This window comes from Cydia pomonella, chromosome 13 (assembly GCF_033807575.1).
Source record: "Cydia pomonella isolate Wapato2018A chromosome 13, ilCydPomo1, whole genome shotgun sequence".
In the NCBI taxonomy this organism is placed as follows: Eukaryota; Metazoa; Arthropoda; class Insecta; order Lepidoptera; family Tortricidae; genus Cydia; species Cydia pomonella.
Window position 1 is genome coordinate 4,390,330 of NC_084715.1, and position 23,864 is coordinate 4,414,193.

Consider the following 23,864-nt stretch of genomic DNA (forward strand, 5'->3'; position numbering starts at 1 on the left):
TCCCCAACCCTCATTGGGCCGGCGTGGGGACTATAGCCCAAGCCAATTAGGGAATTTGCAAATGAAAAATGATATTGATTGGATTTAACTTAGGTCACAACTAAGTAGCTAAATAACCTAAGATGCTTATCCTGTTTAGGCACTTTAGAAATAAACGGACAGACAGACGGACATGACGAATCTATAAGGGTTCCGTTTTTTGCCATTTGGCTACGGAACCCTAAAAAGTAGCCAACATATGTTCGTGTAACTTCGTGTGATCACGTGTACATAGAATTTACTAATAGCTAGTAGCGACGTTGTTTATGTGTAATAACCAGCAGGCGAAGTTTCGCGTGCATATAATCGATGCATGACCTTAACTGCAATAGGTGGGTATGTAATATTAATTTTCTTTGTTAATGATATCCAGATTCTTACAGCTCATTGAAAAGTACCAAAGGAATTCCTTCTTTAAATAGACTTATAGGTTTAATTAAATATCTTCTTTTATGCCGTTTAGTAAAGTTTTGATGTCTACCGTTCTACAAGTCTTCCTCAATTGCTTTGAAGGTTAAACGGAAGAGATCCTTGAAAGGGATAAGTTCGCCTTTGTACAAATGATGTGTGTTCTTTCCTGTTTTATGTTTATTTTTGTACAATTACTACTACTACTAAAGAAGGTGCTTAAACAGAGATGTGACCATTTATATATTTATTTAGGTATTCTGCGTAGTTTGCAGCGGTATTGATAAACGAGACAAAAACGGAACAGGAAAAAAACGGGACACGGTACTTAAATACGGTAACAGTCCCGTATGCTTATACGGGACGTATGGCAACCTTACCTATTGGGCCAATCTTGTCCCATTTACGGAACACATCAGTTATACGTTAGAAGAGCAAGAACAATCTCGCTTTCACGCATAGATTTTTCAAGGTTGCTCAAGTAGACATCGATCTTTTGGTATCCGAAAGAATATATTACGGATTCCTTATAATAATGGAATAAAGTCTGAAATAAACAATTCATCCATTTATAATTAGAACTATACCTAAATATATAAAGCACTTACTGTAATCCCTATTAAATAATTTGGTTATTATTACATATGGGAATAATTTGTTTAATGCAATGAATTTATAAAATGGGCACTTTAATGCTAAACTTCAAATGCACAAAAACCAGGTCAGCATTACAATTTAATCACATATTTAGAATTATCATAGTTATTTTAACGTTTCACCTATAATCCGTCTGGCATAATAATTCTTATACCGAAGACCTTGCTATAGTTTTAAAAATATCACGCTTCGCGCGTTCGCACTACGGGATGCAGTATTCGGCCGACGGGAACAAAGACAACTGCTTTTTCGCTTAGTTTTTAATTTCGGACGAAGGCTGCGCAAGTCAGCCAAAAAAAAGTGTTAAAGTGTAATGATATTTTAAAATGGATTACAGTTATAACATACAACCAACGGTTGTTCTACATTGGAATTATAGAGGTTTCACTGAGTTCCCTTTACATTTGCTAAAGGGTGAAGAATCAGAAATAACAGACATATATCTAAAGGAGAATCTAATATCTCGTCTGCCGAGCGACATCGGCAGATTGGAGCACCTAGAGAGCCTTTACTTAAGCGGCAATGATATAGCGGTGTTGCCTGGAGAGATATCGAAGTTACGGCGTCTTAAGTGTCTCGATGTTAGCGGGAATAGATTGAGGAGCATACCGGATGAGATAGGCGATGTCAGGGGCCTGAAGTTTCTGATATTGGATGAGAATGAATTAACGGAGTTGCCGTTGAGGATTGCGGAGCTGAGAGCGCTGCGATATCTATCGGTTTGTGGTATCTAATCCTGTTTATTATAGAATGTTGGTGTTGTGTTGCAGCTTTTTTAATTGCATGTGTGTATATGATGGATGAATAGGGTTTCTATTGTTTTCGTTAGTCATAACTGGATTTTTCTCAGAAACGCGTAACGTTTCAGGATTGCCATAAAACAACTGACCTAACCTATCTATAGGATAACCTAAGAAAATTCGTGAAAAGTTAACGGTTTCAGAATGACGACTAATGATAATCTGACAATCATTACATTATGACTTTCAATATTTATTTTAGAAAAGGGATCCGGTATGAAAAAGTTTATTATTTCGCAGTATAATGAACTGCTTTGCATTGATATCAATAAACTCAGTAAAAAATAATGTTAGTACGGACGGATGTGTGTCGACGGTGTCCCTCCAACAGACTAATGTAAAAGCGGGCGCAGCGGCGGAAAGCGCCGAAATTTTGAAACGTAATAAATAAAAGAGCCTCGGTACAGAGCACTATTTTGTACCATTTGGCGTTGAAACTCTAGGTCCATGGGGTCCCAGCGAGCACAAGTTTTTTGGAAAAATCGCGAAACGTCTGGTTGACGTAACTGGTGACCGAAGAGCTGGCGGCTTCCTCGCACAACGTATCAGTATTGCGATACAACGAGGAAATGCCGCCAGCATCCTTGGTACAATGCCTCAAGGGCCTATTTTAGATATAAGCTAGTTACAGTAATCATCTGTATACCTATATATTCATTATGTATATTGTAATCAAAACCCAAACTTTAAATATAATTTCTATGTTAGTAGTATATGAGAAACCTAGATTTCATGTGTTAAAGCACGTGCACTTTAGTACGGTCCGAGGCCTTACCACGTGCTTGTCACTATACTTGCCGCAAAACTAACTGGCCACTGAGATCATAATGCTATCTCCCTTGTTAAGACCAACCAAGAGTGAAAGAGATGGCATTATGACCTGACCGGCCAGATAGTTTTGCGGATAGTATAACATGACACTGACATATTCGTTAGCGTGCGCCGTAATGTTCGATCGAGTTGAAGGTGGTTTGACGTACGACCGTTAAGGTCGCAGCTATATGAGTGAAAGCGAGAAAGAGATAAGCTGACCGGACCAAGGCTGCGGTCCGGTACGGCCGTCTGTTAGCACTATTACTTTGACAAAGATCGACCATATTTGCTATACCGTAACTAATCCATTCCAATTCAAGTTTTATTATGACAATTTACTGCTGTGCCATCAAATATTTTCCAAATTTGCGAAATTTTCTAATTGAATCTGTTTTTGGAAACCTCAATTCTCATGTTTTTGTATGGGGATCTACATTTTCTGTTTCGATGATGAATATTTCCTTTAATTTCCTATGAATTTTCCATGGCCAATTCGTGCACGGCCGTCGTGAACGCTCCTCGTACTGTTAGTGCTTGAGAAAGGAGACCTAGGCCACCCTAGGCTCTCCGAATAAACATGTCGTGAGAGTGATTAAAAACACGTGAATTTAAACCGTAAAATTAGTTTAATGTTACAACATTAACAGACATACGAGTACTATAGTACCTATGTCTAACAACGATTTAATTAAGATTCGAACTTTTCCAACATTCCGCAACTTGCCCGTCTTTTTGACAATTCGACTATTTGAGTCACTATACTTCGTAAACCTACCCAACATTTAATTGTTTCCTACTTCCTTTCTTGCCCTGAAGTAGTTACACAATAAGAACACAAAAATCCCTACTCAATATTTGCCTGTCTGTCTGCCACCTCTTTACCTACGCTTAAACCGCTGAACCGATTTAAATGAAATTTGTTTTTTTTTTTTATACCACGTCAGTGGCAAAATAGCATACGGCCCGCCTGATGGTAAGCAGTCTCTGTAGTCTATGTACACCTGCAACTCCAGAGGTGTTACATGCGCGTTGCCGACCCTCGTTGAGCTCTAACAACCTTACTCACCGGTAGGAACACAAAACTATGAGTACCTAGGGTCTAGTATTATTTAGCTGCGGTTTTCAACACTATGAATAGGGTCGAGTGTTATTTGCTATACCTAGAGATAGTTTGAGTCCTAGAAAAGGACAATGATAGTTTTTATCACGAAAATCAATCATCATTAGACAAAGTAGCGGGCAAAAGCTAGTTAAAATAAAACGGAATCGAAACTTTTTTTGACATATTATTCAACCCTTATTATTGTTTTTTTGGCCGCATATTGGATTCTTCAATATCCTTTTTGTTTGGTCGAATTGTCTATCATTCCATTACTTCATAATACATTTCATTGCCAACAAATATTCACCCCTGCTATTTAGATAACCGAGTATTTGTGGTAGAATGGTTGATACTCGTAAAAATAATTACTGCGTCGCTTTATTTACATTTGTGGTTGCGTGTTGTCATAAAATGCTAATAAAATAACGGCTTGAAGAGTGTGACATTTGCGTGTGGAATCCTCAAGTAATAAATAGGTAAGATTAGCTTCAAAAATTGCTGAAATCTAGTAATTTTCTAGTGTTCTTCTCTCGCTCTAACTGAGCGCAAGCGTGAGCGAGATGGAAATATCATCTTTTTTAATTTTAATTTTTTGTGTTTTAATAAAAAAGTAATCGCTGAGTTCCCTAAAGCATAATATTGCTTATTTTTGGAAATAATTTTCATATGTTTAGCTTTTGTGTAAAATTATAATTGTTTAAAGTGCATTTTAGACCTACCTTCACGATTTTTATGTCTCGAGCGATCTATGGAGCAAAACTCAAAAACAGGATTGGAATCGCTGGAGTCCCTAGAGAAAGACCTCAAGATTGCTTAATAAATTAATGGCAGCCGTATTGTGATCTAAACAAAACGCTATGGCTTTTTTAAATCTGTTTTCTGAACCCACTGCACCTTAAAGGATAACCCCCTCTAGAACGGTTGGGGTCTGGGCCGAGGCCAACACTTCGTTTTCTAATAGAAAAACTTTTCATTATTTCGATATCGATCGTTTCAACATAATAAATTCTGAGTTTATAGGTTTCGCTTTTTTTTTCTTTTATATGAAAAAACAAAGAATATCTATAAACCTAGTTTTTCATTGTGTCAATAACATACTAAAAAATCATGGAGAATGGAGAATATAATAGAAGTGTAAAAACATTTTCTCTTTATATATGGACGGGTACTTCGCTCTTAAAGTAGGATCAAAACAATTTTGATGTATGCGTATTTACTTTGTTAATCCGTTGCACTTTACTGAAATCCCACCCACGCTACAAAATTTACAGCTGTAAAATATGTAGTACTCGTAGTATTTGCTAACCGAATATAAGTTAACGGCGGTTTACAGTAGTCAAGTATACTCGTCCCAGTTACTTGCTTTTACTATCGGTCGTAATTTTACATTAACACTAAATGGAATTCCATTCGCTTGCCAACCGCAAGAAAATAATGTAGTTACAAGTGTGAAAATTACAATAGGGTTGTTTCCATCTACGAATCTTAGGGCAGAATTGTATCCCAATAAATTCTTTTGGATTATAAGAACATGTAATGACCATATTTTTGTAAATATTGAATTTAAAATATCTTTTGGCACACGTCACGTGACCAAACTCGAAACGTCATTGAAGATTCTGATGACGTCACAACTCTCGGATTGACACTGTTGACAGTTAGGCGATAAACAACAAATGACAAATGTCCGTTGACAGTTCGTATCTTCGTAGTTATGTGTCAAACCGTAAACTGTGACGTCACACAATTTTCAAAGAGCGTTTTGGGCGCGAAAGCATCTCTCAAAATATATTTTGTTAATTTAACATATTTGCCGTTTTCAGATAAAAGGTTTTAGGTTAGCACTGATTGACTAGCACGTTATTCTTTCGCGGATTTTTTATTTTAATTAATATGGATTTCCGCAAACTAACGCCTGATTCTATTCATTACATTCGACTATTCACAAAGATTACTGGCTAGTGAACTTCAGCCTAACCACTATAATTCTGTCCTACGTATAAGCGTAACTGCTTCGAATCAACAGATGAACTTATACTTGGACATGTTCTCAATCGAGAACGAGAGGTTTCATGAATAGAACAGCCGTTTCATCGTTGTCTACCCGCCAAATTATACCTTAATTCAATAAAATAAGGTTCAAGTTTGTAAAGTTGTTTAGTGGGTTTAAGGTTCAAGTTTGTAAAGTTGTTTAGTGGGTTAATGTTTGGCGCCTCCGATAACTAACTGTCTGAGATAAATCAACGTTTCCTCATTGATTTGGTTGACCTGTTTCGGGTGGTGATCGATTTATAGGATTTCTTGGGTAGCTATACCCATTTACTACTTAATGTTGTGTTGTAACACTTGTAACGTTATCGGATTTTGGATAGGTAGGTAGGTACCTTGCAATTTGCTAATAATGTTTTTAGGGTAGTGTGTTGGTACTGTAACGTTTTCACTAACGTGTGACAAGCAAGCGAAGAGCAATTCCTAGGTGAGCCACTTTTTAAATCTCGAATTTTTGAAGCTGTTTCTATCGCGCTGCGGTGGGCTAGTTCGTGCGTGCGATAAGGACAACTGCAGCTCGGACTAAAATTCCCACGCAAAAAACTCAAAAATCGAGGTTTCCCTCTCAACTGTTTCCTCCTCCAAAACGCAACCAATCATTATGAAATTTTGGAAACTCTAAAAGGAACATATAATCCATAGCACTATGTTTTGATTTTGGATATTTGTTGTCATATTTGTCTTTTTGCAGCCAATTCAATTCAGCCGTTTTTGCGATTTTCGAGGCGCTGTAAGTTTCTTCAAAATAAATAATCCAAAAAAGCAAAACATAGCGGCACAGATATTGATGATATTGATCTAATTTGAAAAAATCATTGCTCTGGGTTAAAAATCCAGGGAGGAAACAGTCGAGTGCGTTTGTATGGAAAAATCGCAACTAGGAATTCCTCTTAATAGGAAACAGAGACGGCCGCTTCTCCATACAAACGCAGTCCCCATTTTCCTCTCTGGACTTTGTCATTATGGAAAATATTCAAGCGTGAGTCATCCTTTGGTGCGAAGCAGGACTCGGAAACCGGTTAAATTTCCCAACCGTTATCATGTACCTACTACGCTACACCTTTTAATTTCGGTTTCGCTCGTAAATCGTTATTTTTTTACCGGTTTATAGGAGAATATTTCTATTAATGTCTTGTCAGATTAACCGGTTTAGAACAATAAAAACCGGTTTCTTCCTATGGCGGTGTCTTTGTTTACGCTGCACACAACCACGCCGTCCGGCTGTCTCGTCGCTCGTCATATAAACCGGTTTATTTAGGTTACAATTAAGTTCTAAAATGTTCGCGTACTTATGAAAGTTCGGAGTAAAACCAAAATAAACCGGTATCTACCGCTATTTTTAAAACCGGTTCTGAACATTGCTGCGAAAAAAAGTAGGTACTTTAATTGTAGGTAATGAAAATAAACGTTTCATTTTGCTTTAAATTCCAGATAACAACTTGCAATGGCTGCCCCAACGTCCCGTGTACAACCAACACCACTGCGAGTTCCGATTCTGGAGGAACAATCTGAAGGCGATACCTTTCTCGCTGTGGTATCACATGTTCAGAGATCAGCAGACTAGGAGCTTCGGAATGGGGTAGGCTTATTTAGTTTTTTATTTTATTTTATTTATTTCACTAAGTTTTCCTCATTTCAGTAGGAATTTTAATTACAAATAACATTTATACTAATTTTAGCATGGATCGTTATAAATTGTTCATCATATCAGCCAAAAGATGCCCTTTACTGGACAAATTACTTCGACTTCGACTGGTCCATTCATCCAGAGGTTCCCTATATCGTCGGTTCACTTTGAAGGATGACTCAAGATAGGGTCTTCAGTACCCCTAGTGTAAATTCATTCAATAGCGAAACGTGACGTACGCGTTTGCGTTAAGTCTCATTTTGTATGGGATTTAAAAACAGCGCGCCAAGCGGGACGTTTTGGAAACTCAGAATCCCATATAAAATGAGACTTAACGCAAACGCGTACGTCACGTATCGCTATCGAATACATTTACACTAGGGGTACTGTACCCCTAGTACAAAGTAGTAGTGCAAAGTAGTAGTAGTGCATTTGCGTTAAGTCTCATTTTGTATGGGATTTAGAAACAGCGCGCCAAGCGGGACGTTTAGGAAACTCAGAATCCCAAAATAAGACTTAACGCAAACGGGTATGTCACGTTTCGCTATCGAATACATTTACACTAGGGGTGCGGATTTTGCGTTTCTCGTGTAGATACCATTCGACAAACTCATTGTTGCCCCAATGTTGGCATTAGTTTCAAGAAAAATACAAGTAGGTAACTACGCTCATTGCTACTTAATTATTGCAATTATGTGAGCTATCTGCTATTTTCCTCATTCCTAAGTAGATCTTGCAGGGCAACTCCGGGGACCCTTGTTCTTTGAGTTGTACCACAATTACCACGAAATACCCCACATACAAATATTCCGTGTGTTATCACTGCTGAAAAGCTTATTTTCGAGACACTTCAATATTTTTTCTGATAGCAAGTTTTAAAATCGAAAACTTTAACTTAACATTTACACTTCACAGTATAAACGGAGACTAGAACGGGGGTTAGAGGGCTCATTGCTGCCACAAAGTAAATAGCGGCGGCGCGCGCCGGAGCAGAGAATCCGCTCTGAACAAAGTGCCATTTTCGCCGCACGCACACAGACGTGACATTTACGCACACAGACGTTACATTTACAGGCGTTCTCGGGCACTCTCGGGCAGAGCTTAGTCGGGCTGTGCGCGCGTTGCTCACTTGACGTCCCCGACGCTACGTAGATACAAATGTCAAAATGCAGTCTCTAAGGAATGTAAACATGATAAGATGTATGTATAAACATGATATATGTCTGTAAACATATATTACCTACTCCTTTTTAAAATTCGAAATTAATACAGAAGCAATCCTAGTGAGTCGGGCAAGTTTAGGTATGTATTTTCAAAAAGGGCGGGAAGGGACCTTCTGTTTATTTTTTATTTTGTATTGCTGCCCCTACATTTCTTGTACACTCCCTCAGAACGATGCATTGTCTGACGTCACATCAGTGTGTGTATCTCTGTACATGTGTGAGACTTGTTCTGCCCTGGTTAAGAAACAATCCCTTTCCTTCAGTGCGTAATGGACATGTTTATGGCATCCACAAACATCCATTATTGCTTGTTTTGTTTACTTGATACCCAACATTAGCTGAGAATAGATATATTTGAAGAGTTACGTAAGAGTTGTTACTATTGTGTCTGATATCATCATTTAGAAGATTAGATCACCCGGGTCAATTAAAAATTTATAAATAAATATTACAAGGATATCTTATACAAAATCTACCTATTTAAACCCTTAGTAAGCTTAATTAGGTTATGGTGTGGATACTAGATGAGATGAAGACATCCATAACTCAGAGAACATTTGTGATGAAAACACAATAAATGCTATACTCGTACCAGGATTTGAAAACGGAACCTCCTGCTTTGTAGGCAGAATTATATAAGTTTGAACTTTTCTTTTAGCCAAGCTTCATAAAGGTTTAATATATTATGTGCCTACATACATAAGTATGAGTACCTATATACACAGTGGGAATGGGGTCTTACGGGAGAAAATATTGAAACGAAACGATGAATAGCGTTATATTTATATGTACTTTATTTATTTTTAATGTCCCGAAACTATTGTACAATACAATACAATACAAATATACTTTATTGCACACCTCAATACAGAAACAGTACAAATAATACAACACATAAAGAAGAGGTAAACAACAGGCGGTCTTATCGCTAAAAAGCGATCTCTTCCAGACAACCTTATCCTTATCTTATTATATTATTGTAGATATGTAACGGGATACAACAGCCAACTCTTTATAGGAAATACTGCCTATGTACTACTAATACCTACCTATTTTTTTTTTCAGAAAACCTCAAGCAATTTCTACAAATCGACAAGTATGCCGACTGACCATAACCAATGAAAACAGTTCCCATAAAATAGATATCCAATGTCCACCGCAACACCAAAACATATTAGAAAGTATATATTCGCCACCAAATCTGTACGAACTGTGTCGAAGAAGACTTTTTCAAATTATATCAGAAACAGCCAAAAAACTATCAACAGACACACCAAGCATTTATTCAGATTATTATAATCGAAATGTGTCAAATATACAAAACAACTTCTTAAATTTTAATCTAGATGCTAAAAATATAACAAGCGAAGACAAAAATGGTAACTACGAATTCAAAGTCATACCATCCGTTTTCAAAAATGGAAATAAAACAGAAGAACAAAGAATTTTTGCAACATCTGATATAGTGGATAAATACTACAACTTTCTACCAAATTTTATGAAGAGAGACTTACGTGTTGGACCCATATCGAACTGTGAGAACGCGGCGTGCAAGAAACCTATATTTGATTTCGTGTTATATGAGTTCTGCCTTGGGTAAGAAATTGTCTCATTTACATTTAGGGGTGCTCATATTATGAGTAGGGTTTTAGGGCTTCGGATGATCTAGGCTTGTCGAGACGGATTTTACGTGACCTGAGTTAGGTTTATTTCGTAATGTAATTTATGGGACGGGCCTAATATTTTATACCTACGATAATATCAAAGTCTCTCGCCATTAGTTATACAATTTCCATCTTTGAATTCTGTTATGAGTACTCGTTTCTTCTTTTTTTTAAATATGGTCTCCATCAAATCTATGATAATTTTGCCAATGTAGTGTTGTTATTCAGCAGTAACTTTTTTAAGTGTGGTCGTAGAACACGATGTTGTTCGGTAGTTACTTTTAGTAAAGAGATAGCTGGACTTCACTAAAAGCCACGATGGATTGCCGGGCGTTGATCAAAACATGGTCAAACGCGTTTCAAGATTAGTTCTTCATTAGCTGCACACTTCCACGATAGTTCACTGCATAATAAGCTATCAATACAATTTAAACAACATTAATGAGCAAAACACAAAAAAATATTTTCGAGACGTTTTCGCCATCTTGAATCTCAACGCAAACCGAGTGCTTTTTTATGTTAATCCCAAAAATATATTTGATTAAATAAGAAAATAAGTTGTCAAGAACAACAGAAGAAAATATATACAGACCATAGAATTGCTACAGTCAAAACATAAATAATCTTCCATTGTTTTCTCCTTATCTTCCTCAAGAATTTTCGGAAAATATTGCTTACTTATACCGCCAGAAATAAGATTTTTTCAGCATATACTTAATCAGTCAGAACCCCGGTGTATAATCGATAATGTTTTTTTTTCTTTGCAGGGAAATAATCCTCATCGACAGAACGGAAACTGTCATTCTGAGTGCTGTATTCTGTTCAAAAACCTGTTCAGAAGTATGGAAGCGAGGTAGAACGAATGTTATACCATGGACCATAGTACAAAATAACTAATTAAATAATGTATTAAAGTTAAATACTATGTGTTTTCTTGCTTACGAATCCATTCTTCCTGCTCCCTGAATGCGCAAAATCACAAGTAACTGCTGTAAAGATTAGCAAGTCGTTCTAGTTATCAAATCTTACACTTTATGCACACATTATATTCCCAATTTCTATCGCTCGTATTAAAAAAATATCATTCCGCCGGTTTTGCACAGATTTTCGAGTGACGAAATCGGGGGCGCTCGAAAATCAAACATCTGTTTCTCTGGCCTGCCGCCTCCACCGAAGAACAACTGCTAGGTAGCTTTTATTAACAAGAGACTTTCTTCCTTTCTAGAGGGTTTTTTTTGTCAAAGGTGGAGGCAATCCTCTTTGGACACTGCCAGCCTCTTGCCAGCCCAGTTTCACTAGAGGCGTTGGGTTGCTATATAAATTGTAAACCATTTTACTGCACTACCTAAGTACCTATTCGGTAAAACAAAAAAATGCAACATCAGTGGCACGGCCAGAGACATGTCAAACGCTTCGCTTGACAGACAGATGAAGTGTGCGAAAGGGAAGCCATCACGTATATGAACAAGCCATGAGTGCGAAAGAGGCAGACTACATATGAGAAAACGGTACCATTTTTGAGTTAGAAGTCGGCCGCAGTCGGCCACGAGCATTTTGCCGTATATTTTAATGTAAAAAATATAAATGAAACAGGAAGAAAAATATTAATAAACTAATGTAGTGAAGATGGTGTCGTGTAGTGCGCCGGATTGTAGTGTCACAGGGCCAAATAACCCAGGCAAATACTCAATTCACAGGTAATTACGATATTCCGAGCGAAATTTTCGTAACGATATTTTATCAAATTAACAGCATAAAAACTGTAAAAGGCCAATTTATACAGTTCATTATAAGTTTTTCTTCAATGGTGTGTTAATATTTCATCATATTAGTCAATAATTTAGAATATTTTGTGTAAAAACCTAAACTGTTACTTTACGCTAGGGCTTGACAAAATATTCATATGACTGTATCGATAACTTGTCGGTATATTAGTAGGTATGGAATTAGTTGTTCACAAGACATCATTAAGATATTAACCTTTATAACCGACTTAAAATAATAACGATTGTTATAATACCTTTTTTGAAGGGGCACATGTTTAGCGATAAATTTAAACTTCACTTTCCATCATAGTATTTACATTTTAACCACTTTTCCACGGCTTTGCCGCCAACACAAGGAAACACAAGACAGCGTATACTTGTACACAGCGTATACTCACGTTACCCAACCCAACTTGTCAGTAGGAAAAGGCGCGAAATTCAAATTTTCTTTGGTAAGTCAACTCTTTGCGAACACATTTTCAAACCTTCTTTTTTTATTTCTATGGGCACGGCATTCATAGAACTCAATTCCCACCGGTTTGCCCAATTTGATGGAGTTAAAAGACGTATTTTTTTGGTAATAAAGAAAAAATACTCTAAATTAGCTATGGTGCGGTAAATGTTGTCACCAAAGAGTAAAGTCAAAGTCAGTATATGTTATTATCACCTGTCCATACTGACAAATATCTGACATCACTTTCTGTTGGCAAATCTCAAATTCCGCTATTAAAAATGTGAAAAATAATTTAAATAATCATGTCAACTGAAAATAAAACTGATAAAACAAGTAATAAAATAACTGATAAAGATGATGAAGCATGCAAGGAAAGGAAGAAATATTTCAAGTTACATAAATGTTCTCTGACAAATGTGAAAAATAAGTATGAGATTAAATGCAGTCGGCTCAGACGCTTCATTCTGGACCTCACTGCAGTCAACTTTAACGATATAAGAGCTATCTCTATGTTTAAGTAAGTACTTATATTTACCTACACTACATTTATTGTCTATTAGGAGGAAATACCCGCTGAGCCCCTTCTCAGATTTGAGTATTTCAGGTGAATTTCTCCGTCGTATATACATAAACTCTATATTTCAGGGTCAAAATAGCAATTTTCTTGATCTTCCATACTTTAGGACAGACTAATGAAATGTGACGTCACATTACAATATAATTTTGTTAGAGGCGTTTCAATCGTCGAGTGCGAGCGTCGGACTTTAAGTCTCATTTCTGACCTTTTTGTTGCTTAAATGCCATGAGTCCTATAATATACTAACTTTACTCTTTAGTCCTATATAGATATTTGATCCTAAGGAAAATCAAGATCGATTGACATTATTTACAAAAAACTGTCAAGTAGCCAATTACTTAAACATATTTCATTAGGTAGTTAGTGTTTAATTTACGAAATTGATATATAATAGGTCCTACGCAAGCCTGTGTGCAGAAAAACACCGTCAATTCACTAAGTACCCGTTGACCATACACCCGTTTAGTAAACTACGTGTCTGGGCAGAAACGGTCGTTTTCTCAGTCCTCCTCATTATGGTACTGTTAGAGCCATTATGGGTCGCCAGCAGAAAGCCTAGGGATGAGGTAAGGTATCCCGTCAAAAACATAAATGTGTAATGAAAGCCAAGTTCAATATTAAATACCTATGTAAGTATATACGTCGTTGTTGACTTCGCCGACAAAAGAAAAATTATTGTGACCTTGTATATTGATGCTGGAAACCATAATCCTAAATCCTTACCCGAAGGTCACGGAACGCACGCTCCGAGCGCACACGCTCAACGCCAACCGGCGTAAATTGGTTAAAATGAAACATAAAACAAGTAATGTGGTATCAGTCACCGTTCAGCAGGCATCCCGTGGCCCTTACCTAATGCTATGGTATGGTATCCGCAAATAAATCTGATGACCAGGGCACTGCTCTTCTTTACTCATGCAACAACCATTCAAGTATCAATGAAAAGTTTTACGATCCCGGTCGTCAGTTTGATTTACAGATAGTACCTATGTATAGGTTATATTATGTATATTATCCCCAATAAATTGGTCATTATCCTTCTTCTTGCTTAATGAATTAAATTTCATGTTTTAGCAGTCAGTTAGTTAATGATTTTATGTTTTTTAGGATGCGCTCTATATTTTTATAGTATTTAACCACATCGTCTATGTCGCCGTCAATATCTCTATCAATTTCTTCACCGGATTCGTAGACGGCAAAAACAGGCAACGCATAGAATTCAACCATTACAAGATCCTAAAGAACTACTTCTTCTCATGGATGCTAGTGGACTTCATGCATCTGTTTTGCGTGATCCACGAAATGTGTTCGGAAAAATTAAGCTATACTTATCTTGCACGAACTGTGTGCACCGTTTTATCTGTTCAATACTTCGTTATGTTCAAGTATCATAGCAATATATGCACGGTTTTAAGAATAAAGGTAAGATTCTGTCAGTTTAACCAATTTAAGTTTAGTATGGTCAGGTTATTCTGTAATGATGTTATTGATTGAATAAATGTCACTTTTGACACTGACATCAGATCCAGATCTAATTCATAACCTGTTATTAAAATCCGAATACGGCTGTAAGGTGCTGTAAGGGCCACTACAGATTAGGTTTAGGTGATTTTTGTACCTATAACCTTAAATGAGATTTCAGTAAGATTTTATCAACAGGTGCCCTCAAAAACAGCTCTAGAGCTCTTACTGTACCTGACTGCATATTTGTCTTGGAACATTGTGATCCAATTCGTGATCGAGTATTACATAGAAGGGGACTACGAGCCCGTGCAGCCGAGGAACAGCTCTTGGATTACTATCGGAGACTTGTGGGATAAGCCGGGAGAGGTGCGGCTGATGTATGGGCTGATGAGGGCAGGTGAGTGGTAATTAAGTAATTTAATTCTTCTTCTTTCACTCGTCCCCACTTCGTCATTCCAATTAGCCCGATTTGATGTTCTCTCCTCTAGAGTGGGCCTGCGATCTTTTTAATGTTATCCTTCCATCTGGTTGGAGATCTGTGATCCGGTCTTTAAGAACAAGGCTTCCTCGCTAGGACACGTTTGCTCCGCCTCCTGCAGCTGAGTATTACAATAGTTAAGTAATAGGTACAAACAAAATAAACTGAACATTTTAAAATGGTATTATGAGTGTCTGGCTACCGTTGTGTTGCCAATTCTTAGGATTAGGTTCCCAAAGCGGACCTATACGATACAATTGGTGAAGATGCATAAGGACCGTTGTTACAAAACAAAGCATAGTCATCGCTTTTGATCTCGATATAATTATCGAATTTAAACTGTGTGAGACAATGCTAACATTAAACTAACTTTACGGCTTAACTCACGTGTTTTTAGTGTCACGCGCGACATCGACATGTTTTGGAGTGCCTAGGTCACCTTTTCAAATACTTATAGTGCGAATAGCCTTGACGATAGCCGCACTTCGCGTACTGCTGCGCGCGGCGTCGCACGCTGCTGCTTGCTTGCTTTTTATTGCTACAAGTGTTGGGTGTCCCAAACCCACTACGATGCCCGCCTACAACGTCAGCGCAAGACCTCCCCCAACCAAAACAACCCGGCGGCGTGCAGCAGTACGCGAAGCGCGGCCATCGTAAACGCTACTCTCACTATTAGTGCTTGAAGAAGGAGACCTAGGCTTTCCGAAACATTTCGCGCGAGTGACTAAAAACACGTGAGTTAAGCCATTAAATTAGTCGATATAATTAGCTCGATATGTGCCTAAGCAAAGAAAAGTACAGTAAGAAATAATAATTCCTTCCTTTCTCTTCTTTTCCTTTAGAAAATACATAGGTACTTGTCTGTAAAACTGGGCTAAATATCCAAATCCGCACACGTTTATTTTTCTTACAGTGAGCATGTTAAGAAAGAATTCAAATTTACACCTCCTCGTGTACGACGGGGAGTTCGAAATATTTACCACATTTTCCTTTATTATTGCTCAAGTAAGTTTTAACGCCCATTTCCTTGTAAAATTGTTTATTTAGATCACGTATAGGTACAGTCGTCATCAAAAAGACCAACATTACAGTTGGTCGTCGCACTGGTTTCCAGAGGTTCTATTCGTATACCTATTGAGACTTATAGGAAAAAAATCCTGGTTCCGAATTCACAAAGCTAGTAGCTGTAACCAAAGAGAATTTGAAATAGAATGGATTGTCAAAAAAAAATTGTTCCACAGTAAATTTACTGTCATCTTTCGAGACATGATTGAAACTTTTATAACGCCATTTGAATTTGATCCTTATTCTTTCACTGATATGGGTTAAATTTGTTAAACATCAACATCGATAGCTCGACGTTTCGAGCGATGTGACGTATCATCGTTATGCCGCCATTCCTTTAGCCTTTGATGCGTATTTGATATACGCATTTATTTTAACTAATTCAGTATATATAATATTCAACATTGTAATTACAAAAATTGTGTTTTTATAATGAATAAACTATTCTATTCAACAAAATGTAAAGTTCATTTCAATGTCACTAATAAAAATTCAACAAACTTAAATTTAAATTATCAAAACTATAGTGTAATCGAACAAACATCAATATTAATATGCGCCTCCACCCTGCATCGTACCTGGCTCAAAAGTACCCATAATGCCTGCAGCATTTCCTCGCTGCACTGCAATTGAGATCTGTTGAACCAGGTACGATCCAGAGCGAGGGTCGCAGCCCCTCTCCCGAAGACGCCGACCCAGTTCTGCAATCAGGCGGCGAGCCTCAGAGCCCCAGGGCCCCGCGGTCTCTATTGCCACCGGTACGAAATCGTATCTTGATTCCAGGGCGGAGTATTTAGTGTGCTTTAGCTTAGCGGCGGATTCCGCCGCTGAGCCAGCACACCGTGTGGTTTGCCTCAAGTGGGACGCGGCAAAGGTGCTTACACAAGTCGCGTCCCACAAGAGACAGCGTCCCCTTCGCCATGGAATCAAGGTCAGTCCGTCCGGTCTTTTTCCATCTGCACGACTCAAGCCAGGTGGCTCCAGTACGCAAGGCACGCTAGCCGACACCATTGCCCTTCGTATGATCTCGTTGATCGATTGGTGTCTAGGAAATCGCCCCGCGCACCTTTGGCAGCTCAGACCATGGTGTCCGTTGGCTTCTACCATTGCTCCGCATCTGCAACGATGAGACTCGCACACACTGGCCCCCAACCGGAGTGCCACTGCTATTCTTAACGAGTCGTTGTCTAGCAGTGTACCAAGCTGGGGTGAGGGCAGTGCATGCATCCAGGCCCCTGACTCTGGCTGTGCAAGAGCTTTAAGGCGTGCCAGATCGACACCCGATGCATCAGTAAGCAACGAGTTGTATATATCTCTACTCCAGATGTCGTCCCATTGTCTTTGGACAGCGGGGTCGTCAGGCCGTGCGTCACCCGGCATAGATGCCGACCACTTTGCCAAGGCTTCTGAGACAAATGGAACCGGGGAGTTGCCACCATTAAGAGCTAATATTCGAGTGACAAGGTCCACGGTTCCATGTGCAGACGCTAGAAAAGCAATGAGTCCTATATCTTCGACGCGACGAATACCAAGGCCGCCGTGTCGTATGGGAAGGCTCGCCTGGATCCACTGTGTGTCCGTTAGATCGACGTTTAAAATAAGTTGCAAGGTAGACTTTAATTCTTGATCTATTTCTTTTGCTGATTCAGGGAATTGCCATGAGGGAGACGTCCTTAAGATATATGTCATCCGGGGTGTGGCGAAACAATGACGTAGTAGTGTCATGGATACATGAGATGAAAGATTGGTCAAGTGGTTTCGAGCTGCCACAAGTGCATCCTTTTTAGTTCGAAGGGCGGCACTGACACCCTCGGGGAAAATGGGCGCACCTAATAGGGAGAGAGATGCTTTGTCAAGTCTTTTGATTCCCGGCAATAGTGTTTGCAGAGCCGAAAAGGAAGATTCGGACATAGACCCACAGAAGAGCTCGCATTTCGTAGGGTTTACTTCTAGCCCAAGTTCTTTGAAAGTGGGTATGAGGTTCTTTAGGTCCTCGATTATTGTTTCGGGCCTTCCACCGATAACTCCATCGTCAAGGTACCATACATTGAGCGGAGAATTTAATGTAGTAATAGATTTATGTATAGCCAAGCAAAAGAGCAGAGGACCTAAAGGATCGCCCTGCTGGGCACCGATTTGTGACAACACTATATTTTCTTTGAAGTAAAGATTGGTTGCGTCGGAATAGCATTGGTATAAATAGGGGTAGAGAGGTGGTGCAAGTTCAAGGACCTCCTTTAATATGCTATCTCTTTCGACACAGTTGAATGCATTTTTTATATCAATTTTAACGAGTGCATTTTCAGTGTTTTCATGTTCTAAAACAAAGGACCGAGTGGCATGAATTGCTGCCTCACAGCCTCTAGCTGTTCCAAATCCTATCTGCTTTGGCTGCAGGTATTTTGACATATCATCCCTGACAGCGTAACAACACAACTTTGCAGTAAGACGTCGGATAACACTGCCCACCGCTATCGGCCTTATGCCGCCATCCTTCTTTAATAGTGCACATAAATTTGCACCATAAAGGTAGGGCCTTACTTGCAGGTTAAGCATACCCTTTAACAAGAAGTTGCACATGTCGGTTAAGGACTCTAATAATCTAATTCCATTATTACCCGCAGATTGTGATGTGAGTTCTTTGAGATGTTGTGGGCGTAAACCATCTAATCCAGCTGCCGAGCCATTATAGAAGGAGTGTAGCGCTTTAGATACGTCAGCTACAGTCACCGATAGAAAGGCGCTATTTTGGTCTGGTTCTGGAGGTAAATAAAGTTGTCTAGAGGGGGAGGGGTGCTTTTCACGTAACGTGGTTAGTGTGGCCTCATTTGAAGGAGCAAGTGCAGAGTCGGATAGAAGCATACGGACCGCGCCCCTCAAATCACCGTCGTGGACTTTAGTTTCAATAGCTCTGTATTTCGGGCTTAAATTATGGTTAATGTTTTCAGAGAAATATAAGATTGAACTGTCAATAGTGTCAATATTGTCTTTTACTTTGGTGGTTAAAGATTTGTTTCCCCTGCTCTCAGGCACTCTTAAGGCTGAGAATGAAAATGAGAGCAAGGAAAACCAATCTTCAACACAGTTTGTGCGCAAACAATTGCCTATTATGTCGCATAGCTTACCAGCGGCAAGGTTTCTGGCTCCCTTGGGTATGTGTTTAAGTACACGTACATTTGCTTTTAAGACAGGTAAATCTTCTAATTTTGAAGTTTGATCAGGGGCAGTTGCCGAGGTTGTGGCTCCTACAGGGTGTGTTATCGAGTTGGGGCATACGGGCGGCGTGCTCCCGGTGGCCAAGTCAGCGTGGGCACGGCTGATGTGAATGTTGAGGCCTTTTTGTCCCTTAAATTGGCGGCCTTGGGGGCAGTAAGGACAATCGGTCGGGATTGATGCAGGCGTCGGGTTAGGGGCGGCATTTAAAGGGTTTTGTACAGGTGGCATATAAAAGTTATTGTAAATATAGTAAATACCTTAACCTATAATTGTTATTAACGTTAATGTAAAACAAACACAGCAGTCACTGTACACAATAAACGTCATTCATGTATAGCGGCTGGGAAACAATTTGGTTACAGTCAACTTACACGATTAAGGACATGCAAAAAGCAAGGTCGTACGTTCATGCGATGTACTATACTTGAGGGGAAACACCATAATTGTAGATGAAGCACAGCACCGTACCTTCGCAAACGCTTTAATATCCTTAAGATATTTGCATTGAAGTCTGTCATCCCCGTGGTATATTTTGCTTTTCTTTCTATACTTCTGATGGAAGGACATTGCAACAGGTGGAAGCTATCACCATGTTAACAAAACCATACTGTACTTTACATTACGAAACACAAATTACTGAATCGTGATGATGAATGGTGTCATCGCATCGCCACCATATAACCACTAATAGCTGTATCACTTCAAATAACCACTGAAGATCGAAACGTTACTGTCCGTGGCGTTTATTTATAAAAATATACACAAAATAAACTGTTTTCATCTCATTTGAATTTAATAAATAAATATTTACGGAAAATTATCTGACAGCAGTTGACAGCTAAAAATTGCAACTAATTATAATATAAACCCGTTGAGTAAACCCTGTAGCCTTGGTCCTGTCTTAACGTCGCGTCGTAACCTACGCAAAGGTTTTATGCTACATAAAGCCTTAGTGTACAAAATAAGTGGACGCTTAAGCTGGGCGTCAAGCGGGGCGTACGGCGCGGCGTCCATTACAACAAATGCAAACGTATGATGTGAGCAGCCTCAGTGCACGCTGCTCCAATTTCTTGGCTGCACGCCACGCTAAAGCGCCGCTTGACCCACGCCACTGACGCTATACATTATTTTGATTGCAGTGCGTAATTTTACACTGCTCATTCAAATACATGATAGCTCTGTTCGGCACCCAATCATCAAAGGCGAAGTACTACATGATGTCGCAGCAGATCCGGACTTACCTGAATCAGAGACGCTTCCCGCCGTGGATTAAGAAGAAAGTTCTCAAGTTTTATGCGATCCGGTTCAGGTCGCACTTCTTTGTGGTAAGAATATGTGGAGATGAATTAAAATATTTAAATACCTTTTTGAAGAGTTGCTAAAATCGTCGGTTCATACGTCGATTCCAAAAATAAAGGAGACTGAAAAATGTGTCCCTACCTTAGATCCTGAAAGAAACTCAAAGGATAGGCGACCAAGTGCAGACTGCAAAAACCACATTGTCAAAGGATTTGGGATTCTTCGTCAATTGCTCTATGCAACAATACAAAGCTTTATTTACTGTACCTTAGCCATTGTTTACACAAGTGTAGTTGCAGGCGTCCATAATCTACAGTAACTTACCATCAGGCGGAGCCGTATGCTGGTTTGCCACCGACGTGATATAAAAAAGTGTCATTTCAGTCCAAATTCTCTATCTTCATTGACATGTGAAAGAACCAATGAGAAAGGCCTACTCACAAAATAAACATATATATAAAACCAACGTGTTCATGTCATAAACGTATTGTTGTCCAGGAGTCCACCATGTTGGACTGTGTCACCGGCCAACTGCACGAAGACATCATAATGCACACAGGCCGCCATATGGTGCGCGAAGTGACGTTTCTTAAGCAGCTGCCGTGGGCCGTGCTTATAGAGATCTCTCTCAAGTTCCAACTCGCGATATTCATCGAAGGAGACATTATTTACAAGATTAAATCTTTGGGTAAGCAAACCTCACCAGTATCAGTCGCTCTATTCCCACGGAGTAAGAGTCACTGAAATAAAAGCGTCGGGGTCGGGGGCCTAGCGGTAAGGCGTTTTACTCGTCAGTCAAATGTCGCAAGGTCGTACCAATCGTTCACAAATAAATAAAAAACATCATAAGGAAACTCGACCTTTACTCCAATTATTTGCGAACAATTTGCGGACTTCGGTGTTCGCGGTAGACCCTCTGACGAGGCCCGAGTATCAACCGTTGAAAAACTCAGACCAAGATAAGTTGGCAGCGATTTTGATAGCCCAGCCTGTACAGTCAGCGTCAAATATTTTGTAGCAGTCAAAGTGGCCAAATATTTCGGTACACCATACTAAATATATGGTGTACCGAACTATTTGGCTACTTTGGTTGCTACAAAGTATTTGACGCTGACTGTACAAGTGTTAAGTAAACGTCATAATTTCATAGAAGTTAAGACGTTTAAAATAACACTTGCACTATCCGCCTTGGTCTGGCTCACGCTTTCTTGGTTCTACAGGTGATTATATGTACTTCATCAACAAGGGAACGGTCGCGCTGTACACGGAATCTGGCTATGAGCTAGAACATCTTGAGGACGGCGAGCATTTCGGTGAGACCGCACTTATGACGGAGCATAAGCATCGTTTTGTCACCGCCGTGGCTGTCACCAACTGCGAACTGTTTAGTTTATCGCGCGAGAACTTTGAGATTATCGAGCGATATAGGACGGCATATGATGAACTTAGAAAAGTCGGTATTAACCGACAACAGTGGGCGACGGTGATGGACGAACAGTATAAAGCGCAGTTGAGGGAACAGAAGAATGATACATAGATATAACTCAAATAGCTAATAAGTACGTAGCGTTGTATAGCTCGCTAAGTCCGGTTTATTTTTGCAATTTTGATACGTCAGTTTTGACCGAGCTTTAGCGAAGGTCTCCGCTTCAGCTTGGGCAAAAATTGATGTTCTTCTCTACAGATCGCAATTCTCAACCGATTCTCGTGAAATTCTGTGAGCAGGTTCAGTATACCTAGAGTAGTTAGATACAACTTTTCTGTCGTTTAGTTTTTTGGGAAATGGTCATAATGGCGGAGATTGGCCTAAAGAACTTATAGAGATACAGAACGACATGTTTATTTTAAGGAAAATTATGATAAATATATTACACAAATAGTTAAGATGTTTAATTACTCAACTCTATTTATTTTGAGTGTTCTCTGCTCAGAGGTGCTTTTCGCTGCAAAGCGGAAAATCAACTTTATCGGCTACAAGCTAGCGTGTAGATTGCAATGGATTAAGTACTTTAGCTCTGGGACGTAACTTGGTTATCGACGCGATCACAATACCTATTTGTATCTAAGTTGATATTATGTATCTACCTGATTAATTTGTAAGGTAATTATATTTCCCGGTGCAACACGGGGTGAATGACCTCAAACATTATACTAATATGGATATACCCCGGGATTCCACAACTTATATTGTAGAATAAGTTACTGGCTATATTACATTCAGTAAAATTTAATAACATTTTGTCGCGTAAAATATTTTCGGAAAATAAGTGTACGTGCGTTGTGCATATAATAAGCGTTAGTATTTTCTTTATTCATCTTAACTCATAGGTACTTATAGGTTTTTTTATAATATGCATATAATGATTTTTTTTTTAATGCATACAAACACATTATAAAATACCTAACCTAGGATGCCGCCAGGGCGTTTATTATTATGCAATTTCGATATATGTACTTTCAACAATTATAAAAGATAGTTTGTAAAACTCTGTCATAATTCAACATATTTCAGTCATCCACTCAGTTTGACAATTAACTAATATTTATTTCTTTTCTTGCTTTGCACCATAAGTGGCCAGTAACATTAAGATATCGAATGATATATGTATACTTGGTATCCCACGGTGTTGCACCGGAAAATCCCATCACTGATTATGAATAAAACAACCGTAATTTATTTTCGCATTTATTTAAATTAAAACTTGCCTATAACATAAATAAGATGAAATGAATCAGTCATGATCAGTCCGTAGGCAATAGTAGTAACAGAGTTTAAATGTAATAGATGTAAAGTCTAAGAAAAATCCTATTTTTAGGGTTCCGTACCTAAAAGGTAAAACGTGACCCTATTACTAAGACTCCGCTGTCCGTCCGATGAACCGTGACAGCTAGCCAGTTGAAATTTTCACAGATGATGTATTTCTGTTGCCGCTATAACAACAAATACTAAAAAGTACGGAACCCTCGGTGGGCGAGTCCGACTCGCACCGGTTTTTTGACAGCTGAACGGCGCTATGTTTCGTCATCGCTTTATTCTTATTAGGGTCAAATTATTTCCGTTGTCCTGTTTCTGACCACTCTGTCACGGTTTTAATAAATAATATCGAGTACATGTCTTTAATAGCTGTAGGTTCTAGTTTTTTGAGAAAAATTAAATATAAAA

General features: G+C 38.9%; 2 protein-coding genes across 2 annotated transcripts; both read left to right on the forward strand.

Moving 5' to 3' along the window:
* Positions 1-1,314: 1,314 nt before the first annotated feature.
* On the forward strand, positions 1,315-11,302 carry LOC133524012 (leucine-rich repeat-containing protein 28-like). Its single transcript, XM_061859778.1, has 4 exons — positions 1,315-1,830; positions 7,300-7,447; positions 9,784-10,314; positions 11,150-11,302. Exons 1-4 carry the CDS (start codon positions 1,431-1,433, stop codon positions 11,277-11,279), a joined length of 1,209 nt encoding a protein of 402 aa, XP_061715762.1. The 5' UTR covers positions 1,315-1,430; the 3' UTR covers positions 11,280-11,302.
* Positions 11,303-13,815: 2,513 nt separating this feature from the next.
* LOC133524014 (uncharacterized) lies at positions 13,816-23,407 on the forward strand. Its single transcript, XM_061859782.1, has 6 exons — positions 13,816-14,601; positions 14,839-15,040; positions 16,035-16,126; positions 20,542-20,727; positions 21,200-21,389; positions 21,922-23,407. Exons 1-6 carry the CDS (start codon positions 14,440-14,442, stop codon positions 22,236-22,238), a joined length of 1,149 nt encoding a protein of 382 aa, XP_061715766.1. The 5' UTR covers positions 13,816-14,439; the 3' UTR covers positions 22,239-23,407.
* The last annotated feature ends 457 nt before the right edge of the window (positions 23,408-23,864 follow it).

Bases quoted from the DNA above. Each gene is read 5' to 3' on its own strand.
- LOC133524014 (XM_061859782.1), top strand. From the start codon at position 14,440: ATGCTAGTGGACTTCATGCATCTGTTTTGCGTGATCCACGAAATGTGT. The intron at 15,041-16,034 runs GTGAGTGGTAAT...TTTTTCTTACAG, and splicing joins GTATGGGCTGATGAGGGCAG to TGAGCATGTTAAGAAAGAAT. The intron at 21,390-21,921 runs GTAAGCAAACCT...TTGGTTCTACAG, and splicing joins TTACAAGATTAAATCTTTGG to GTGATTATATGTACTTCATC.
- LOC133524012 (XM_061859778.1), top strand. From the start codon at position 1,431: ATGGATTACAGTTATAACATACAACCAACGGTTGTTCTACATTGGAAT. The intron at 1,831-7,299 runs GTATCTAATCCT...TTTAAATTCCAG, and splicing joins GCGATATCTATCGGTTTGTG to ATAACAACTTGCAATGGCTG. The intron at 7,448-9,783 runs GTAGGCTTATTT...TTTTTTTTTCAG, and splicing joins ACTAGGAGCTTCGGAATGGG to AAAACCTCAAGCAATTTCTA.